At 45.7% G+C, this 19,018-nt stretch overlaps 1 protein-coding gene across 2 annotated transcripts in view; it reads right to left on the reverse strand.

Moving 5' to 3' along the window:
- PDE2A (phosphodiesterase 2A) overlaps window positions 1–19,018 on the reverse strand; it is a 172,644-nt gene that overhangs the window by 111,572 nt on the left and 42,054 nt on the right. For both annotated transcript variants that reach the window (XM_074303997.1, XM_074303996.1), the window contains exon 2: window positions 11,367–11,451. In XM_074303997.1, coding sequence (XP_074160098.1) covers window positions 11,367–11,451 — 85 coding nt within the window. The remainder of the gene's footprint in view (window positions 1–11,366; window positions 11,452–19,018) is intronic.

Consider the following 19,018-nt stretch of genomic DNA (forward strand, 5'->3'; position numbering starts at 1 on the left):
CTGGGCAAGTCTTTTCTCTGCCCACCCAGAGTTCCAAACCTTGGATTCATCCTCTTCTGGGCTGCTACCTCCTGCCTCAGATCTCTAGCTCTAGTGAAGCCCCACAGACTTTAGGCTCCCTGAAAGCAAGGCTCAAGTCTCCCTCATCCTGCCTAGAAACCCGAATGCTAGGGAATATTCTGAGCCTGGCTGGGCTCCAGGGGGAGGGGGAGATAGGATCTAGTCTGCCTCCTGCCACCCAGCTTCGTCAGCTGTCGGCCCCCGTGCCAGGCTGGCTGGGGCGCAGGGGGTTGATTTGATTTGGCAGCTTTGAACTGAAGCATGTGGTGATGGGGGGGAGGGGGTTGGAAGAGAAAGTAGGCACCCATTAGTGCTCAGAAATAAACAGCCTCGGGGCTCTCAAGCCGGGGTTGGGCTCCCAGCTGTGCCCATCCTTTGAGCCAGGATCACTTTTTCCCCTCCTTGGATCCTATCTCTAAGGGAAAGATATCACTGGATACCATGTGTATGGGAATGCCTTTGTATTCTTGGGATGCTCCATGTCTGTTAGGGTGTAAGAATGTATCATCTATCCACCCTGCAGATCAGCCTCCTTAAGGATGGCTCTGACTGGGTCTCTGTCCCACCACCACCAGACAGCACTGACTCCACCTTCAACAGGATCTTTCGGTGAAATTATATCTCCTACTAGGACTGTATCTCATAAAGGTTACTGTTCCAAAATTATCTGTGGGTGGGAGGGTCTCTTAAGGTCTCCTTAAATGTGACTGTGTTTCTAGGTATGACTATTTTCCCAACCATGGCTACATCAGTGGGTATGATTGTTTTTTTTTTTGGGGGGGGTTCTCTATGTGACTATTACATGAAAGGTTTATTTGGGTGTGACTTTATATCTGAGTGTGACTATCAGTAGGGGTCTCCCTGAGTATGTCTTTATGTCTAGGTGTGGCTAACTATGGGATCCCTCTGAGTGTGGCTGTATCATTGGGTCTGGTTGGTTCCAGGAGTCTCTCAGAGTGTGGCTATATTTCTGGATCTGACTAGCTCTGGAAATCTTAAAGTATTATCAGACCAGGTTGTTTGCAAGGTAGTCTCCCTGAATGTGACCCTTTCCAAGGGTCTCCTTAGAGATACTTCTTTGAGTGTATCCCAAGTCTCCCCCACCCTTACCTTTGACCCATGGGGCCATGTATTCACGAGACACTGTGTGTTCCTGCCTTCTATGTAATGACCAATCTCAACCCAGCCTTGTCTGGCTGTCGAGGAAATGATGAGATCACAGAGACAAAGAGTCTGTCTCCCTTACACTCAATGCCCAGGGCTTCCTCCCCATTTCTGGTCTCCTGCCCTGTCCCCCCCACCCCATCAAGGCATCTCCACCCAAAAGGCAGCATCATTTCCTGGGCAAAGGGAAAATACATTAACAATGCTACCACCAAAGAGCCAGTGAGAACTCTGAAGATCCTACCACTTGATGGGAGCAATATCACTCGCTAGTATGGGAGAAACATCCTCCCCTGGAATGAAGTTTCCCCCACAATTTCACTTCAGTTTTCTTCTCCAGTCTAATATTCCTCTGCTCCCCAAGAAGCTGGGTCCAGATCCTCACTGCCACACCCTACTATCCTCCTTCCCAGACTAGCCTCCTGGTCTCTGCTCACACACTGGAGGAACTGTGGTATACTAGAGAGAGCACCAACTTTGGAGTCAGAGGACTTAGGTTCAACTATTACCTCTTTGACTATGGGCAAGTACCATTGTCTCCCTTGGTCTCAATTTCCTTCCCTGTAAAATGAGAGGCTGAACAGGACAGCCTCTAAAGTCTTAGCTTTCCATCGATGCTGATCATGGAAGGACCTCCACTTTTCTCTCCCACTACAGATCTTCCCCATTCATCAAAAATCCAGCTTAAGTCCCACTTCCCCTAGGAAGGCCATCCAACTCTCTCTCCCTTCACTAAGCTCCCACAATCTAACAATTAGAATTGGAGGCTCTCAGAACTAGAAAGGAATTAAGGACTACTAGTCAAATCTTCTCATTTGACAAATGGAGAATTTGATGCCCACAAAGGAGAGGGGATTTGCCCAAATTATACAGCAAGTCCAGAATGAAACTGGGTCTAGAACAAAGCTCCAGACTACCAGTCTTGGATGCTTTCTAACATACTATGTATATGAGTCTCATTTCCCTAGTCACAAGGGAACCCAATATACTTAGAGTGGGAAAGTACCTACACATCAACTCCACTTATTTTATAGATGAGGAACTGAAGCTCAGAGAATTAAAATGACTGATGCAAAATCACATGGGGCAGCTAGGTGGTACAGTGGATGAAGCACAAAGCATGGAATCAGGAAAAACTAAATGTTCCTGAGCTCAGACACTTCCTAGCTGTGTGACCCTAAGCAAGTCACTTAACCTTATTTGCCTCAGTTTCTTCATCTGTAAAATCATCTAAACAAGAAAATGGCAAACCACTCCAATAGTTGCCATGAAAACCCCAAGTGAAGTCACAAAGAATTGGACATAACTGAAAAATGACTGAATAACACAACAGTTATGTAGGTAGTAAGTAGTAATCAATCAGTCAATTTTTATTGAGCATCTACCACATGCCAGGTATTATGCTAAGTACTAGGGATACAAAAAGAGGAAAAAACAATCCTGCCCTCAAGAGACTTATAATCTAATAGGAGAGATGACATACAAAAAATACATACAAATCAAGCTCCATACAACACTAATAGGAAATAATTAACTGAGGTTACTCCCAGTTTACATGCTGATGGGCATGGTGTTAAATACTTTACAAATATCTTATTTGATCTTCACAACAACTCTTCAAGATAGATACTATTATCATCTCCATTTTACAAATAAGGAAACTGAGACAAAGGTGACATGCCTAGAGTCACATAACTAGTAACCATCTGAGACAGAATTTGAATTCAGGTCTTCTTACCTCAAGATTCAACCCTGTCTCTTCAGTCACAGGGTTATTATCCTAATTCAGACTCCTCTTCACCTTTTACCTTCACTGCTGTATTAGTCTCTTTGCTTCCAGACTTGAACATCTTCCCAAGCTGCTACAATAAGCAAGCTTTTTTTGTCAGGTAAAACTATGAGACATCCTATCCTCAAAACTCTCCAGTGGCTCTGATTGTTCATGGAATAAAGCTTAATAGTCTAGATCTTCGCCATCTTGCTCTTAGATCTTTTCAGTCTTATTTCACTTTGCTTCCCATTACAAACTATACATTCTAGCCAAAATGGACCATCCCTTTGTTCCCTAACAGGATCCTGTATTTTCCCAATCCCATGTGTTTGTGCCTGGACTAAACCCAATTCTCTATCTTTAAAAATTATTTTCTTCCTTCTAAGACTCACAACAGATGCCACCTCCTTCATGAAGCCTTTCTAGACCCCTGCCTCCAAGATACAAATGACCCCTTCTACCTCCTTCCAGCCTCTCAATTCAGTCCTCAAACACAGACTTCCTAACTCCAAGCCCAAAGCTTAAAGAGACACTGACACCCTATCAAACAACAAAATACATGTAATAAATATTTGCTTAATTCAAGTGGAAATCACTTCTCTTTCCAGACTGTAGTTTCTCCATTTCTAAAGTAGAGTTAGTTTGTACCTGCTCCGCATGCCTTTCAGGGGGTCACTGAGAGAAAAAAATGAACAAATCTTTATTAAGCACCCATAGGAGTGTGCAGGACATTCTGCTCAGTTCAAAGATATAAGGGCTTCCCCCCTTAAAAACCAGCACAGCCCCCACTCTCAAGGAGCTTACTGTGAAATAAGAATGATATATTCCTGCACATGTGTATAGATATGCTCATAGTCTATGTGCATCATAGAGTTAGAATAGCTTCCATTTTTCTGGTGTTTTGAGGTTGACAACATTTCTTCCTTTTCATCCTGTGAAGGGATTAGTGCAAGAATTATTAGCTCCTTTTATAAAGGAAGACATTGAGAATCAAAGAAATACAATGACTTGCTTAGGGTCACAGAGCTGGTTACTATCAGAATTGCCATTGGCCTGACCCCAAAATCAGAGCTCTGTTCACTCTGCCACATTCCCTGCAGGAATCCCCAGTGATGAGAGAGGGCCCTAAGAGAAAGTGACTTGCTCAGGAAGATACATTGAGTCGGACAGAAGCGAGGAGGGGGCAGAAAGAGGAAAGGATCTGACCCTGTCTAGAGAAGCCAAGAGAGAAGAGGGCCGGTCCCTCCTCAGCCAGCACACATGGTCCCCAGTGGCCCATGGAGAACTTGGCAAGCAGCCCTCCCATTCTTCCAGCCTTGCTGACGGCTGTTGTTTGACTGTTGTGTCCTTTTCTTCGCCTGCCCAAGCAGCCAAATGGGGGAAAGGAAGTTCTTAGGGTCAGTTGTGGGACACTGTGTGTAAAGGGGCTGTCATCTCCCTCCCCTCTGCAAGACGAGGGGTCCTCAGAGCCAAGACTATGGAGCCTCCTCACTTAGTCCCAGCACAGTTTGAAAATAGTCAAGGACCCTGTGCTCCCCATCAGACTGGGGGCTTTCTCGGGGAAGGAGTTGTCTCCCCACTCAAATCTGCTTCCCAAAGCAATGCAAGAGGCTCTCCCTCAGACTGGGGGCTATCTAGGGATAAGGTTTTGACCCCCTTTGAGTTCCTGAGCCATCCTGGGCCCCACCCCTCAGAAAAAGCTTCTTCTGTCTCTCCCCACCTCCCCATTCCTGTATAGTCTGGCATTTCTAACGATCTGTCTCTATTGCTGCTTGTTACTTTTTTTAATAACTAAAAATTGACGTTAACAGAGCCTGTGGCTTCAGCTGCCTCTAGGCAGTTGTGTTTAGAACCACAGGATATTAGAATCTTAGGGCATCTGAGCTGGAAGGGGCTGAGCAAGCCATCAGCTAAACCCCTTTTTTTCAAAAACGGAGAAATCAAGACCTGGGAGGATGGATGAGGTGGGGGCAGGGGGGGAAAGACTTGACCACAATCACCTAGCAAATAGGCAGCAAAGGCTAAGACCAGAAGGCAGGTCTCCTGATTTCAGTCCAAGGATTTCTGTCCTAGAGCCTCTGCTCTGATGGGTTTCTTTATATGTCAGAACAGCAGTTGGGGCGTGGAGAAGAAGAGATTTAGCACTTGTAGCGTTAGAAACCTGGAAGCTGCATTACGGACAGAGACACAGATGAAAGCAGAGTCAGACAGACAAAGACAAACAGATATGGACAGAGACACAGAAGAAAAGACACAGACTGAGACAGAGAGGCAAAAATCAATAAACATGGACACACAGACTTAGATACAGGAGAGACAGAGAAAGAGACAGAAATGGGTAGAAAGGCATAAATAAAGAGACACTGAGATAAAAACAAAAAGCCCAATGGACAGACAGACATCTATAGATAGGGAGGCAGAGAGGCAAGAAAGCAGAAAAAGACAGATGGCGAAGAAGAACGAGCAGAGCAAGAGATAAGCAGAGATTGAGAGACAAGACCCATGAATAGACTGGCAGAGAGAAGTATGAATAGAATAGGGATAAGAAGAGAGGACCAGATAGGAACAAAAAGAGACAGATAGACATTAAAACACAGAGAGAAAGAGAAAAGTGGACAGAAGAGAATAAATGGAGGGAGAGACAAGGAGAGAAGTAAACATAGAGATGGAGAGAAACAGACATAGAGTTGGTGAAAAGCAGCACAAAGACAAAGAATTAGAAATAGAAAGAAAAATAAAACCACAAAAATGAAGGCAAAAACTGCTTAAAAGGTGTCTTTGGAGAGTTGAGAAGGGATGTGGATAGGAACTTGGAGCTTAAGCCAAGAGGCAGAGTAGGTGAGATGAAGGCGATCCTGGGAGATATCCCAGGCACTGACACCAGTTAAAAGGAAAGCTGGCAGGGTTGGAGGGGCCAGCGTGGAGCAGGTCCCCAGCTGTGGCCAGGGAGCCGTTTCCTGCCCGTAAGCCCTGAGCCAGAGGGTCATTAATAATCCTTTCCACACCACAGGCGGCTGGGATCTGAGCCAAGAAGGCAGTGCTGTCCAAAAGGGAACAACCAGGACTGCCAGGTCTAAGTATTGGGTTCAAATTCTGGGTCCACTTTGGACTCACTGAGTATACCTCTGGGTCAATTTCTTCTTTAATCTGGACCTCCACCTTGTTGATATTGTTCAGTCATTTCAGGCATGTCCAACTCCTGTATGGAGTTGTCTTGGCAAAGATACTGGAGTGGTTTAATATTTCTTTCTCTAGCTCATTTTACAGATGAGGCAGAGTTAAGTGACACGTTCAGGGTCACCCAGTAGTTAACTGTTAGAAGCCAAATTTGAAGAAGGAAGAGTAGTTTTCCTAACTATCCACAGCGCCACCTAACTGCCCTGGACCTTCTCATTACTCTTTCAAATGGAAGTGACCTTCCTAGCCCCAGACACTCCACAGGACAGACAGTAAAATTTCAATAAAGAATGGATAAGAAAGCCTTTTGGGCAATAGTCTTATAGATCAGTGGCCCCTTAGACAAATCAATAAACCTTTATATGAATCAGACAGCACTTCTCAGCCACCTGTTTGGATGTGCAGGTACTTTCTTTGGTACATTGGACTCAATCTTCCTGTAGCCCCTTCCTCATCCCTTTCCTGCTTTAGGATGCTGGTCAACATTCTCTGACTCCAGGAAGTCTTCCTACCTTGCTCTCCATTCTCTACCCCAATACATATACAGGTGCTTGATGCCATTCCCTTCTCTCTTAACATTCCAGCATTCCATAACTCAGTATATACCAGTTCAAGTAGCTTTTGTAAGTGGGGATGTTCTGGGGCTTTAATTCCTAGGAAAGAAAGGAGGAGAAGAAGCAACACCCAAAAGGAGAAAGAGGTGACAGGAGAGGAAAAGAGAAACAGAGAGGAAGAGAGAAGCCTGGCATACAGAAGGCACTTGATAAATGCTTGTAGATTTGACCTGAGAGGGCAGAGAGAAAAGAAGAAACAGAACAGATTAAAAATTGCTCTGCTCTGCTTAGCCTGATGTTGTGCATTACCCTGAGATAAAGCTGAAGCAGGAAATGGGAAGGAGACATGGGGCAACATCTTAGATGCCCCTAACTCAGTTCTCCATTATAGAATACGTTTCTCCTCCTATTCTGCCTTTTCCTTACTCCCTTCTTTCCCCCTCTCACCTATTTTTTCTCTCTTCTTCCATCACCAGAAGAGATGTTCTTTTTATCACCCATGTCCTTTCTTCTTCTCCTCCTCTCTCATTTCTTCTCCTTTATGTTCTTTTTCTCCCCCACTTGCTCCTTTTCCATTCTCCTTCATCTTCTTATCTTTCCCCTTTCCCATCTTCTCATCTCATGTCTTCCCCTCCCCCATTCAACTCATCTCCTCCTCTTACTGCCTCCCCCATTCAATAAACTCCAATGGCTCCATATCACCCCCAGAATCAAATATAAAATCCCGTTTGATGTTCAAAGCCCTTCATAGCTCTGACCCCTCTTATCTTCCAGTCTTATTACACCTCTCACCCCCACCCCCCCATCCCTTTGAGACATTGACAATGGCCTCCTTGCCAATCTTTTAACAAGACATTCCATCTTCCAACTCCTGCATTTTAACTCCCTCCTGCCTGGGATTCATTTCTTCCTCAATTTTCTGGCTTTTCTGATTCCAAATCTCAGCTTAAATCCCCACTTTGACAAAAAGCCTTTTCCAGTCCTCCTTAATCCTACTGCCTTCACTCTGCAATTACCCCCAATTTATCATATATTTTCTTATACATAGAAAACTGTCTGCACATCATCTCCTTTATTATAATGTGAATTCCTTAAAAGTAGGGATTGGTTTTTGCCTTTATTTATAATACCAATGCTGACAGCACAGTTACTGCCACATAGTAGCTGACCATAAATGCTTGTTGGTTGACTTCCTCTCATCTCTTTCTTTCTCCTTCCCCTCCTTTCCTTTTCTTCTTCATCAGCTCCCGATTTCTCTCTATTCCTCCTTCCTTTTTCTTCTGGATTTTCATTGTTGTTATTCAGTTGTTTCAGTTCACAAACCCATTTGGGGTTTCTTGTCAAGATACTAGAATGTATTGTCATTTCCTTCTCTAACTCAATTCCCAGATGAGGAACTGAGGCAAACAGGGTTAAATGACTTGCCAAGGGTCATACAGCAGGTTGCTGGGGCCAGATTTAAACTCGGGTCTTCTTGACTCTAAGTCTAGCATGCTATTCACTGCATGGAGTCTCACCTCCCCCTTTTTTCTTTCTTCGTCTCCTTTCCTACTTGCCTCTTCTGTCATTCCTTTCCTCATGCTTTCCCTCTTCCTTTCCCCATTTTCTTCAGGTATCTGCTACCCTCTCTTCCCCCTCCTCTCCTTTTTCTTTCCTTCTCCTCTCTTCCTTTTCCCTTTTACTCCTCCACTCCTTCTTTCATACAGCACCTTCACCCCACAAGCCTTTATACCACCACCATCACTGCCACCCACTTCTGTCCCTTGTCAGCAACTCAAATCTGGAAAGAGGAAAAAACAGAGCTCTTCTCCAAGATGATCCTCCTTCCTCTTGGTCCTACCCCCTTCCCCAATCCCATTCCCTCTAAAGAGTTCCCAAAGAGGAAAGAAAAGGAGTGGTATGATGGAAAGAGAGACAGATAGACAGACAGAGACAGAGGCTGAGAGATAGGGTAAAAAATTGGAGAAGGTAAAATCATTTAGAAGTACTGTAGAAAAAGAAACAAAGAAAAAGGTGCTTTGGAAAAAGATCACTAGTTTGGACCAAGGCTTGGACAAAACAATAATCTGCCACAAACTTCCAATGTGACCTTCAGCAAGATGCTTTCCTCTCGGAACCTCAGTTTCCTCACCTGAAAAAGGAGGATAATACTGTATTGCCTATTTGAAGAAAGAGCTTGGTGAATAGTCTAGAGGTGAGAGTTCTTGGCTAGAGTTGAAGTGCTTTTTCCTCCTCTCAGGTTTGGGAGGGGGGGAGGGGACTCCCAAAGATGGGATTCATTGAATGGAGAGAACATGCCCAGGGAGCTCCTAAAGGCTTAGGAGGTAGTCATGGCCCCAAGCTCACAAGCGCTTCCTTCAGCCTGACCTCAAATAGAGGTATTGAGGTAGGAGGCCAGAGAGGGAGAGCGGCTCCCATAAGGTCACAACATATGGTGAACCAATATTTCTTCCTCCAAGTCCTAGAATGAGAGCTTCTCCCTCCTCTTCATTATTTTTCATTTCTCCTTGCCCTCACACTCCAACATACATACTTATGTCAACACACACCTCCCACAAATGACATAAGCTACTGATATAGCACACTAACACCACGAAGAGCAGAAGCATTCCCTGGACCTTAAATTCCCAACATAGCCACTATGGGGACAAAGTATCTAAATTATCCATATGTACAATATATATATATATATATATATATATATATATATATATATATATATATACACACACACACACATCTATGCAGTCATATGTTTTGTGTTAACATGAAACAAAACATCTAACTACATATATAGACATGTGGGTATACATATTTTCTACATTCTCAGAACACACTTACAATAAAAACTACAAAGAGAAATACATACCAGACTCCCCTCCTCCAAAATTTCCCTCCCCAATAACACATAACAAACACAAAACATACATCCATACATAGCTGCCCATCCAGACTCACAATCTAAACTTCAACACCGAAGCTCAGACTCATATTCTCTGTCTCTCTCTCTGTCTCTGTCACTGTCTCTGTCTCTCTGTCTCCCTCTTTCTGTTTCTCTGTCTCTGTCTTTCTGTCTCTCTGTCTGTCTGTCTCTGTTTCTCTGTCTCTGTCTTTCTGTCTCTGTCTGTCTCTTTCTCACTCTGTCTTGCTGAACGAATCTCTCTCTGTCTCTCTCTTTCCCTTCCTCTTTCCCTCCTTTTCTCCCTCCCTCCCTAGTGTCACGCATACATGATATTTGGACCAATACTCAGATGTCAACACACTCACAAACCGAACCCAGACTTTGTACACTCCCCTCCAACTGTACATTGTGACTACACGCACACTCACACACACAAACACAAATAGGAATACCAGCCATGTTCCTTCTAGGACATTCAGAGAGTATAGGATCATAGATTTAAGCTGGAAACAATCTTAAAGGATATAATATCCAAGCCCCATGTTTTATAAATGAACAAACTGAAGTGAAGTGATTTGCCTAAGGTCATGGGATTTGAATCAAGTGTTCCCCAAGGCCAGTGCCCTTTCACCATAACCATGTTGTCTCTCAAATCCCATGCCCAATTACCTTCTGGTCCTATTTGTCCCTAAAGAAAACTGCACAGAGACACAAAACATAGTGTATGGAAGACACATACATACACAACATTTGGATACCCCCCTCTTTATATCAGCACAACACAAATCAAATACAACTGAAGATACTCTACACAAATGACACAGTAACCACAAACGCAACATCTGAGACCTCGGAAACAGCCCATATCAACACCTGGAGACACTCCCTTCAGGTGAAGAGACCTGTGTCTGAAGATGTAATCCATCCTGGGACTGAATGGATTCCAATCCTCCCTACCCCCATCCTCAGCCCCGTCCCCTGCATGGGGCAGTCTGATTTTCCCCAATATCCCCTCGATGAAGAAAGGCTTGGGGCAAAGACCAAACAGAGCCATAGACGTCAGGACAGGGATGGGAAGAGGGTGGGTTGGAGGGGGCAGGGAAATAGGAATGTTTATGAGGAAAAAGATGGAGAGAGGAAGAAGAAAGGGGAGGGAAAGAGAAAAAGGGAAGGGAGAGAGATAGGAGGAGGAGGGAGGGAGAGAACGAGAGACGGAGAGAGGGGGAGGGAATTGAAAGAGAGAAGAGAACAGATGGGGAAAGATTTGGGAGAGAAGGAGAAAGGCAGAAACAGAAGAAAGGAGAGAAAGATAGGGAGTGGGAGACCGTTTTAAAGCAAAAAGGCTAGGAGCGTTGGGATCCAAAGATCATGGGGCTGTGGAATCAGGAATAAGAGATTTGGGATGGAGAGGAAGTACCGACTTCAGGATGGGAAGACGAGGATCTCTGGGATCAGGAGGTGATCCGGCGTTTGGAGATCACGGATTCCGGTGCTTTGACACCTGGATTTTAGAGGCTCTAAGAAAGGGTCGGGAGGCTCTTTGGGATGAAGGGCTTGGGCACTTTAGGGTCAGGGGCTTAAGGTACTTGGAAATCGGACTTTGGGCACTGTGGGACAGGGGGCTAGGGTACTCGGGGGGATTCGGCTCTTAGGCGCTTGGGTCCCCGAGACCTACGGAGTGCCTCCCCCAGCCCCCCGCACGGCCACTCACCCCCACCCCGGCCCGCGCTTTCCTTACCTGCAGGGTGTCGGCGCAAGGCTGCTGCTGCGGCGGTGACGGCGCCGGCTCCTCGTCCGGCTTCAGAAAGACCTGCTGGCCCCGCCTGAGGAATTGGACAACGGCGATGAGGATGTGTTGCAGCACCAGGACCATGCTTGCAACCGCCCACCTGCCCGCGAGCCAGCCTGGCCAGCGCTCCGCTCCCTCCGCTGGCCAAGCTCTCCCGGCCCGACCAGCTGCGCTCCTCCCTCTGGGCCCGCCCCAGGCCCCGCCTTCTCTGAGCTGACCCCGCCCCTCCCCGCCTCCCCGAGCCTTCCCTCCCCCTCCCCGCCAGGCTAGGCGGCTGCCTGGCTCTCACACCCACCCCGGCAAAGTGCATCCCCCCCACCTCCCCCTTTCCCCCCCCCCCCCCCCCGTGGCTTCTGTCCCCCGGTTCCGGACGCGCTCGCTCCCTCCTGGCCACATTTCATACCCCTTCTGCCCCAGCCCGGCTAGCGCCTTCCCGGGAGAGTTCCATTTCACCCCTGCCTAACTCACCCCACCACGTCTCCCCCGGTTTCGCGCAGCGCAACGTTCCGAACGTGGCCCGAGACTGCGGGTGCGGTCCGAGGGCCCGATAGGCCCGGGACAGGCCGCGTGAAGCCTGGCACAAACCCCACCAATCTAGGGATGGGCATTTGGAAATCCGAGAAACCCGCCCCTTCCCAGGAGTCCGCCTCTCCACCGTCCCCGGGGCCACTCCCGGGCAGTGGGGAAGGAAGGGTCCAAGTGAAAGAAAGCAATGCCAACCATTAAGCCCTAGTATGTGAGGGGCTACCAAGTTTAGCTAGGAAGTCCCCCAGCCCTGCTCTGGCAAAGCTTACAGAGCCGATCTAAAAAAGGGCTGCTGTGCCTTTCAGGGCCTTGGCCTCTGGGGACCCTGCAAAGCAGGCCCAACAAGGCCTGTAAGTTACTCAAGATCCTACACCTAAAAACCCAACCCATGGATCCTCACACAAAGGGACTCCCGGCTGCTTGCGCTCCAGCACTGGGAAAGAGGTAGAATCAAGGTTGTCCCTGAGCCACCTAGAACCAGCAAGCAGATTGTTAAATCCTCAGCGTGAGCATTTACACGCTGAAAATCATCAAAGACCCCAAGCTGGGCCCTGATTTATAGTTTGGTCGATGGTCTAAGCTTAAGAAAGTATTAAAAGTATGTCAAGCAACTTCCCCTTGAGAGCAGGCTGTTAAGTATGTCCCAGCACACTCTGGGGAGAACCCAAGCACCAAAGTTTGGGCTGTAAGGGGTCTTTGTTGTACGGAGGAAGAAACTAGTGGGAAAGGGACCTGTCCAAAGCCAGAGAGCCTGGAGATAAGTAAGAACTAGAACTAGGGAGACCTGGCTCCAGTTTAGAGTTCTTTCTGCTTCACCATGTAATATTGAGGAGAAATTCGCATTAATTAGGGGAGAGTGAATGGCACTGGTTCTCAGGGACAAAAAAGTGAGGGCAATTAGCAAGGAAGAGAGAACTCACAAATTAAACTAGCAATGCGACCAAGAAGTTGAAGGCTTCCTCTAACGATTTAAGCTCCCACAATTCGCCTCTGCCCCCTGCTGTCCCTATTGAATCACAACCACATTGTATTTGTTGCTGGGGAGGAGAGAAACCATTTGGAGGGGCCTCAACTCTGTCCAAATCCCCAGGGAGCATTCGGTCCATATGCCTGGGCAAGACTACTCCATCTCTGAGAAGGTCTCCTGGGTCGCGTCTATCCCACTGTCTCTCAAGATCTGATTCAGTAAAATGGTTCTGCCGTCCAGGAAGGAGCTCATCAGGTCCCCGACCCAAGTAGGTGAACCAACAAGCTTTCATCTGACATCAGCCCTTCCAGCAAGGCTGCTTAACCCAGTTTTTTATGGATTCAGGGCTCCACTCCATCCCCATATCTGTACCACAGTGTTCTTCCTCCTGACTTGCTCTTCACAGAAAGCACTTGATAAATGTTTGTTATTTTTGCATTGTATCTTGTCTCCCTTGCTAGACTTTTTAAGGGTCACAATCATTTTAAACATAAATCCCATAGTTCTTAGCATGTGCCATCTACTTCATGAACATTTCACTAACTGGCTCAAATGATTGTCAAGGGAATCAAATTTGCTAAGATTTACTAAGGACAAATGCAATGTCTTATTCGTGGATGCAAACATAAATAAATAAACTTCACAAGTACAATATAGGTGAACAGTAAATTTTTTATGAAAAAGATACAGAAGTCTTAGTGGACCAACCATTCAATGTGATTGAGCAGTAACCCTCCTTCCCCCTAAAAAACCCAACCTAACGCAATCTTAGACAACACGAGCATTCAGCATCCAGAATGAAGGATAGAATAATCCCACTGTCTTCTGCTCTGGTTAGACTGTATCTGGAATATTGTGTCCAGCTCAGGGAAGGCAATAGAGGAAAATACACATTTCTATAATGCTTATTCTTTGCCAAGCACTTTACAAATAATCTCATTTTATTCTCACAACATCTGTGCAAGTGGGATGATGTTATTTATTAGCCCCATTTTAACTGATGGAGAAATTGAGGCAGAGGTTTGTGGTCTTTTTTTTTTAAGTGACATAGCTAATAAGGGTTTAATGCTGAATTTGAACTCAGGTCTTCCTGACACAAACACAGCATTATATCAACTGTCATCTAGCTGCCTCAGCTGGTGGCTGCAACATGGATGTTGCAACAGGAATGGGGGTGAGGGGAAGGAAAGGGGAGTGAGCCATATCAGAAGGGATTATAAGTGTTCTGTGTGGCCCCAGAGGGCAGAAATAAAAGAATGAGTAAGGTGACTGTTGAAGAGGCAGACTGAGGTTCAGTACCAGGGAAAGCTTCCTCTCAGAGCTATGTGGTGTGGAACAGGATGCCTCCAGAGATAGTAACTCTCCACTGGATATCTTCAAGCACAGTCTGGATATTGTTGGGGATATTGTTCAAGCTCAGGTTCAAGTTGAGGTCTCTTCCAGCTCTGAGATTCTGCAGCAAATCCTCCCACCCTCCCACCCCTTACCTCTGGGTGCTCATGAATATGTCCCAGTTTCCTGTGCTGCTCCTCAGGTGTTTTAGAAATTTAGCTCTGCCTTATTCCCCCAAGTCCTTCCAGAGATAAGAGTCCTCTCTCTTAGCCCCAGGCTCTTTCACACACCACCAGACCTCCCTCCATACCCACTTTTCAAGACCTTGATAGAACTAGGGGCAAATGAATGCCACTATAGAAACAGTCGTGGATCAAGAGAGATGACTTTGAATACTGTCTGAGATACTAGCTGTGGGATGATGGGCAAGGCATTTAAGTCTCTTAGAGCTTCACTTTCCTTATCCATAAAAAAGCAATAATGATACTCACACTAAGAACTATTCATCTCATGGGGCTTTTAAGAACCAAGTATTCTGCAAATCTTGAAAGGCTACAGAAATGTGGGTTGTTACCAACTCTTAAATGGAACCACAGTTAAGTAGCATCTTCTACTCTCTGGGACTCAGTTTTTCCTTTTGTAGAATGGAAATAAGAATGCTTATCTTGGGATAGTAAAGAGCTTTGTAAACCATGAAGTGCTATAGAAATGGGAGAGCAGAGAGAACATTTTCAAGGTGAGAACCAGAATCTAAATTCTCTGCCTCCAAATTTACACTACCCTACATAGGTAAGAAAATAGAGGGCAAGAAATGGGAAGTGACTGGCACACCGAGCCAGTAGCAGAGCTGGGGCTTCTTCAAACTCATTCTAGTATTAGATTATAGATTACATCTAGAGCTGGAAGGAACTTTAGCTATTGTCTAGTCCAAATACCTCATTTGTGAAGAAAGAAATTAAGGTTCAGAGAAATTAAGTGATGTTCACGGGCAGTTAAGTGGAGAGTCAAGATACCTCTGACTCCTTATCTAATAGGGCTCATACCAGGATTTCTAATGCATCTCAACCTATGTCTTTCTGTTACATCAGAATTTGCCCATCTCCACATTCAATTCCTCTGGAGGGACCACCCATGCATCTCTTGAACATGCCCTCATCATCTGTTTTATCTTCCCTGTGGCACGGAGTCCTAGTCTGATTATTCTCTGACCATCCCCACCCACAACCAGCTGGGCCCCAGTGATGTCAGATGATCCCTTTAAGTGTGTCTGACACCCAGGGCTGGCCCTCAGGGATGACTCAATGCTAACAGGCTGCTTGGATTCCTGAAGCTGGATTTATGAAGATTGAATCACCAGGGGAGAGCACTGCAGTGCAGAGGGGCTGGTCTATACGAGCAAGACTATGGACGGTGAGCCCCAGACCCTCCAGAATCTTCACTTGTCTGTCTATGACATGCAAAGAAGCCACCTGTTCTCCCAGGATTCATAAAGGGCAGGTCCCAGATGGAAGAGCTATGAAAGCATTGGGGCAATGAAAATCAGTGGAAAAGGCCTGGCAAAAACTCCTAACATAATTGTGATAACATAAATGAACATGAAAACGGAGCCAAATGCTATAGATAGGAATTGTCCTGACCAATCCTGGCCCAGGCTACAGATGAGGAAAAAGTACCTCTCTCCTTTTTTTGTAGAGGCAGGGGATGTGGAGTATGGAATTAGACATATTCCCCAAACAAAAAGTATTGATTCTATTTTAATTTTTAAAAGAAAATAAAATATAAAACTCCTTTGCAGCCATGAGGTCTTAGCAGGGGAGGAAATAGAGACTTACACTCTTGAACATACAAGAGGATATTCTTTCAGGGAAGTAACAGAAGAGACCCAGAGAGAGGGATCACCAAAGGCTCTGGTCAGCCCAATTGACCTGAAGGATAAAGGAATTCCTACAGCCAGGTATTGAGCCCAATATGGATAGTGTCCTCAGCATTATGGGGACAATCCCAGTGAAGAGACAGCCCCTGCCTTTGGGGCAGCTAATGGTCAAATAGGTAAAGTCCTGAAGTCAGGAAGTACTGAGTTCAAATCCAGTCTCGGATGCTCACTAGCTGTGTGACCTTGGGCAAGTCATTTAATGTATGCCTCAGTTTCTCCAACTGTAAAATGGGGGTGATAACACCTATCTCTCAAGGTTATTGTAAGGATCAAATGAGATATGTGTAAAGTGCTTACATAATGCCTGGCACAGAGTAAGTGACTAATAAATGCTCATTTCTCCCTTTCCCCACAAACTCTGATGGGAAAGAACATTCTAAAGCCAGTTCTTTTCTCTTCTCTGGGTCTCAACTTAGTGTTGAGCTAAGGGTCAACATTTTGTTCTAAGGTTCTTTGTTCTAAGTATATATATTCTATATGCTAAGGATCCACCCAGCTCTGGCATTCTATGTTCTAAGGTTCTACTCTCCCCCAGCTCTGAAATTCTACATTCTAAGGTCTCTCCCAGAACCGATTTTCTTTGACTAGAGATATTGCTATTGAAGGACAGGCTGTCATGAAGCAGTGAGGGAACAGAGGGGGTGGTTACTGAGCAGAAAGCAAAGTCCCTGCTATGCCCTGGGGCCTGTCCAGACTCGATAAAGCCTGGGGGGAGGTATTGCTCATCAGCCAGCCTTTCCAAGAGACTATTCCTGTCATTTCAAGGAGTCTGAGTCAGTTATTCCAGGGGACCTGGAATTGGGGGCAAGAAAGGCAAGTAGTTGACTCAGCAAAGTATAGGGCAAGGTACCAGAATAAAGGGAAGATGTGACTTCTGTCTTGGTCTGAACGGATGGCCTCTGCCCTCCCAGAGCCCTTATCTTGTGAAGGAAACCTGTTTTCTATTCTGGAGGAGTCCCTCCTCTAAAATTGGAGATACGGTACCTGAGAGCCCCTATTTACTTGGACGAAGATTGTCCCTGTATTGGGACAATCTGAGGGGTGAGGAGAGAACTGGTCACTGCCTTGAGAGACCCCAGACTGGGAAGGGAGTGGTCTTTTCTTAAGAGAGAAGTTTGCTGAAATATTGACAATTCCTTATTTAAGAAAAACAACAAACAAAATTAAAAAAAAAAAAACAAAACAAAACAGAACCAGGTGTGGTTAAATAGGAAACTTGAAGCCCTCACAATTTTTATATGGTACATCACTCAACTAAGTGTCTCTAATCCTGTTCTCCAATAATTTCCAATGAGTCTTCTCCCCCTTGACATCTGGGCATAAGGCTCTTCCTCTTATTTGAATTCTAGGTCAAAGTCTGAAAGTGCTCCCTTTATTTTATAAGGAAGAAGAGATTTGTTCAGAGTTACAAATTAAGACACTAATAGAATCAGCATTAGAACTCAAGTCTTTTCTTCTTCCCCCTCTTTCTTCCATGCCATGGCCAGGCTGTGTTGATAGTAAAGACTCAGTGCACACTTGTTGATGAATTGATTTAAGTGGTTCATTGGCAGAGGCAGCTCCTGCAGGGCTGAGAGATGCAGAATTCCGTCTCTGAGGCGCTGTCTCCATGGCAGCCAGGTGCTGCAAGTCCAGCGTCCTAGCAACATAAAGGGTGGGGGATGCAGTCTCCAGAGCTTCCTGGGCAGGGCTAGAGACAAGGCCAATGGGCAGGGGAGGGGATGGGTATAACCAGCTTACAGGGTTCTAGATATATTCTCCACCGCTGGTCATCAGTATCTGGACAGCTGTTCTTGTTACTCCAAGGTTGGGGTGGGGGAGGAACCAGAGATAAAGACAGAGACAGAGACAAAAGAGGGACAGAATGACAAAGTGAAAGATAGCTACTAAAGGAGAGAAAGACAGGATAGAGACCAAGAGAAGAGAGAGAGATGCAGAGAATAGAGACTGCGACTGATGCGACTGATCCTGAAAGAAAAGACTAAGAGGACAGAATGAGAGGACATCAGAGATTGAGTGGGATAGGAACAGAGACTGAGAAACAAAAAAGCTAATTAAAGATAGTTGGAGCCTAAAATAAGACACAAAAAGACCAAGCATAACATAAAGACACAACGTGATAAAGACAGAAATATGGAGAGACCAGAAGAAGCAGAGAAAGCCACAGAGAGATGACCAGACACAAACTCAAAGCCTGACACTGAAAAAGACATAAGATAGCGAGAGAGAGCCAGAGAATGACAAGTTGAGGGCTGAGACCCAAAGGGATACTCAAGAGAGCGGGTGGGTGGCAGCTGGAGATGGATAGCTATGTTGTAGCAGCAGCAGCAGAGGGCCAGAGGGCCAGCAATAAGGAGACAACTAATATAGGAGCAGATGATGGGATGATAGAGATATAGGGAAGGAGGAAGGCAAGCTCTGAGAGGCTGACGACAGGCAAAGATCAGACAATGAGAGAGCTGGTGGCGCTATCTCTGGGGCAGTTTAAGGTACAGGTTTAAGGCACAGCCTGGAAGAAAGAAGATTAGGTCCTAGATGCTCTGTATGACTTTGAGTCTCATTTTGATACCTCAGTCTTCCCATCCATAGCATGGGAAAGTTTTGTACTGCACCATCATAACTTCCCATCATGAGATCTTAGAACATCAGAGCTGGGAGCAATTGTAAGACATAGACCATGGGATGTAAGAGCCGAGAGAGACCACAGTGATCATCTAGTTGGACACCCTCATTCTATAGATAAGGAAACTGAGATCCAGAGAGAAGTGACTTATACAGAGACCTGAATGTATCCCTCAAAACTCAGGATCTCTCCCTGTCCTTTCTCTGCATCTGCTTTGTATG

Source organism: Sminthopsis crassicaudata, chromosome 3 (genome assembly GCF_048593235.1).
Source record: "Sminthopsis crassicaudata isolate SCR6 chromosome 3, ASM4859323v1, whole genome shotgun sequence".
Taxonomy (NCBI): Eukaryota; Metazoa; Chordata; class Mammalia; order Dasyuromorphia; family Dasyuridae; genus Sminthopsis; species Sminthopsis crassicaudata.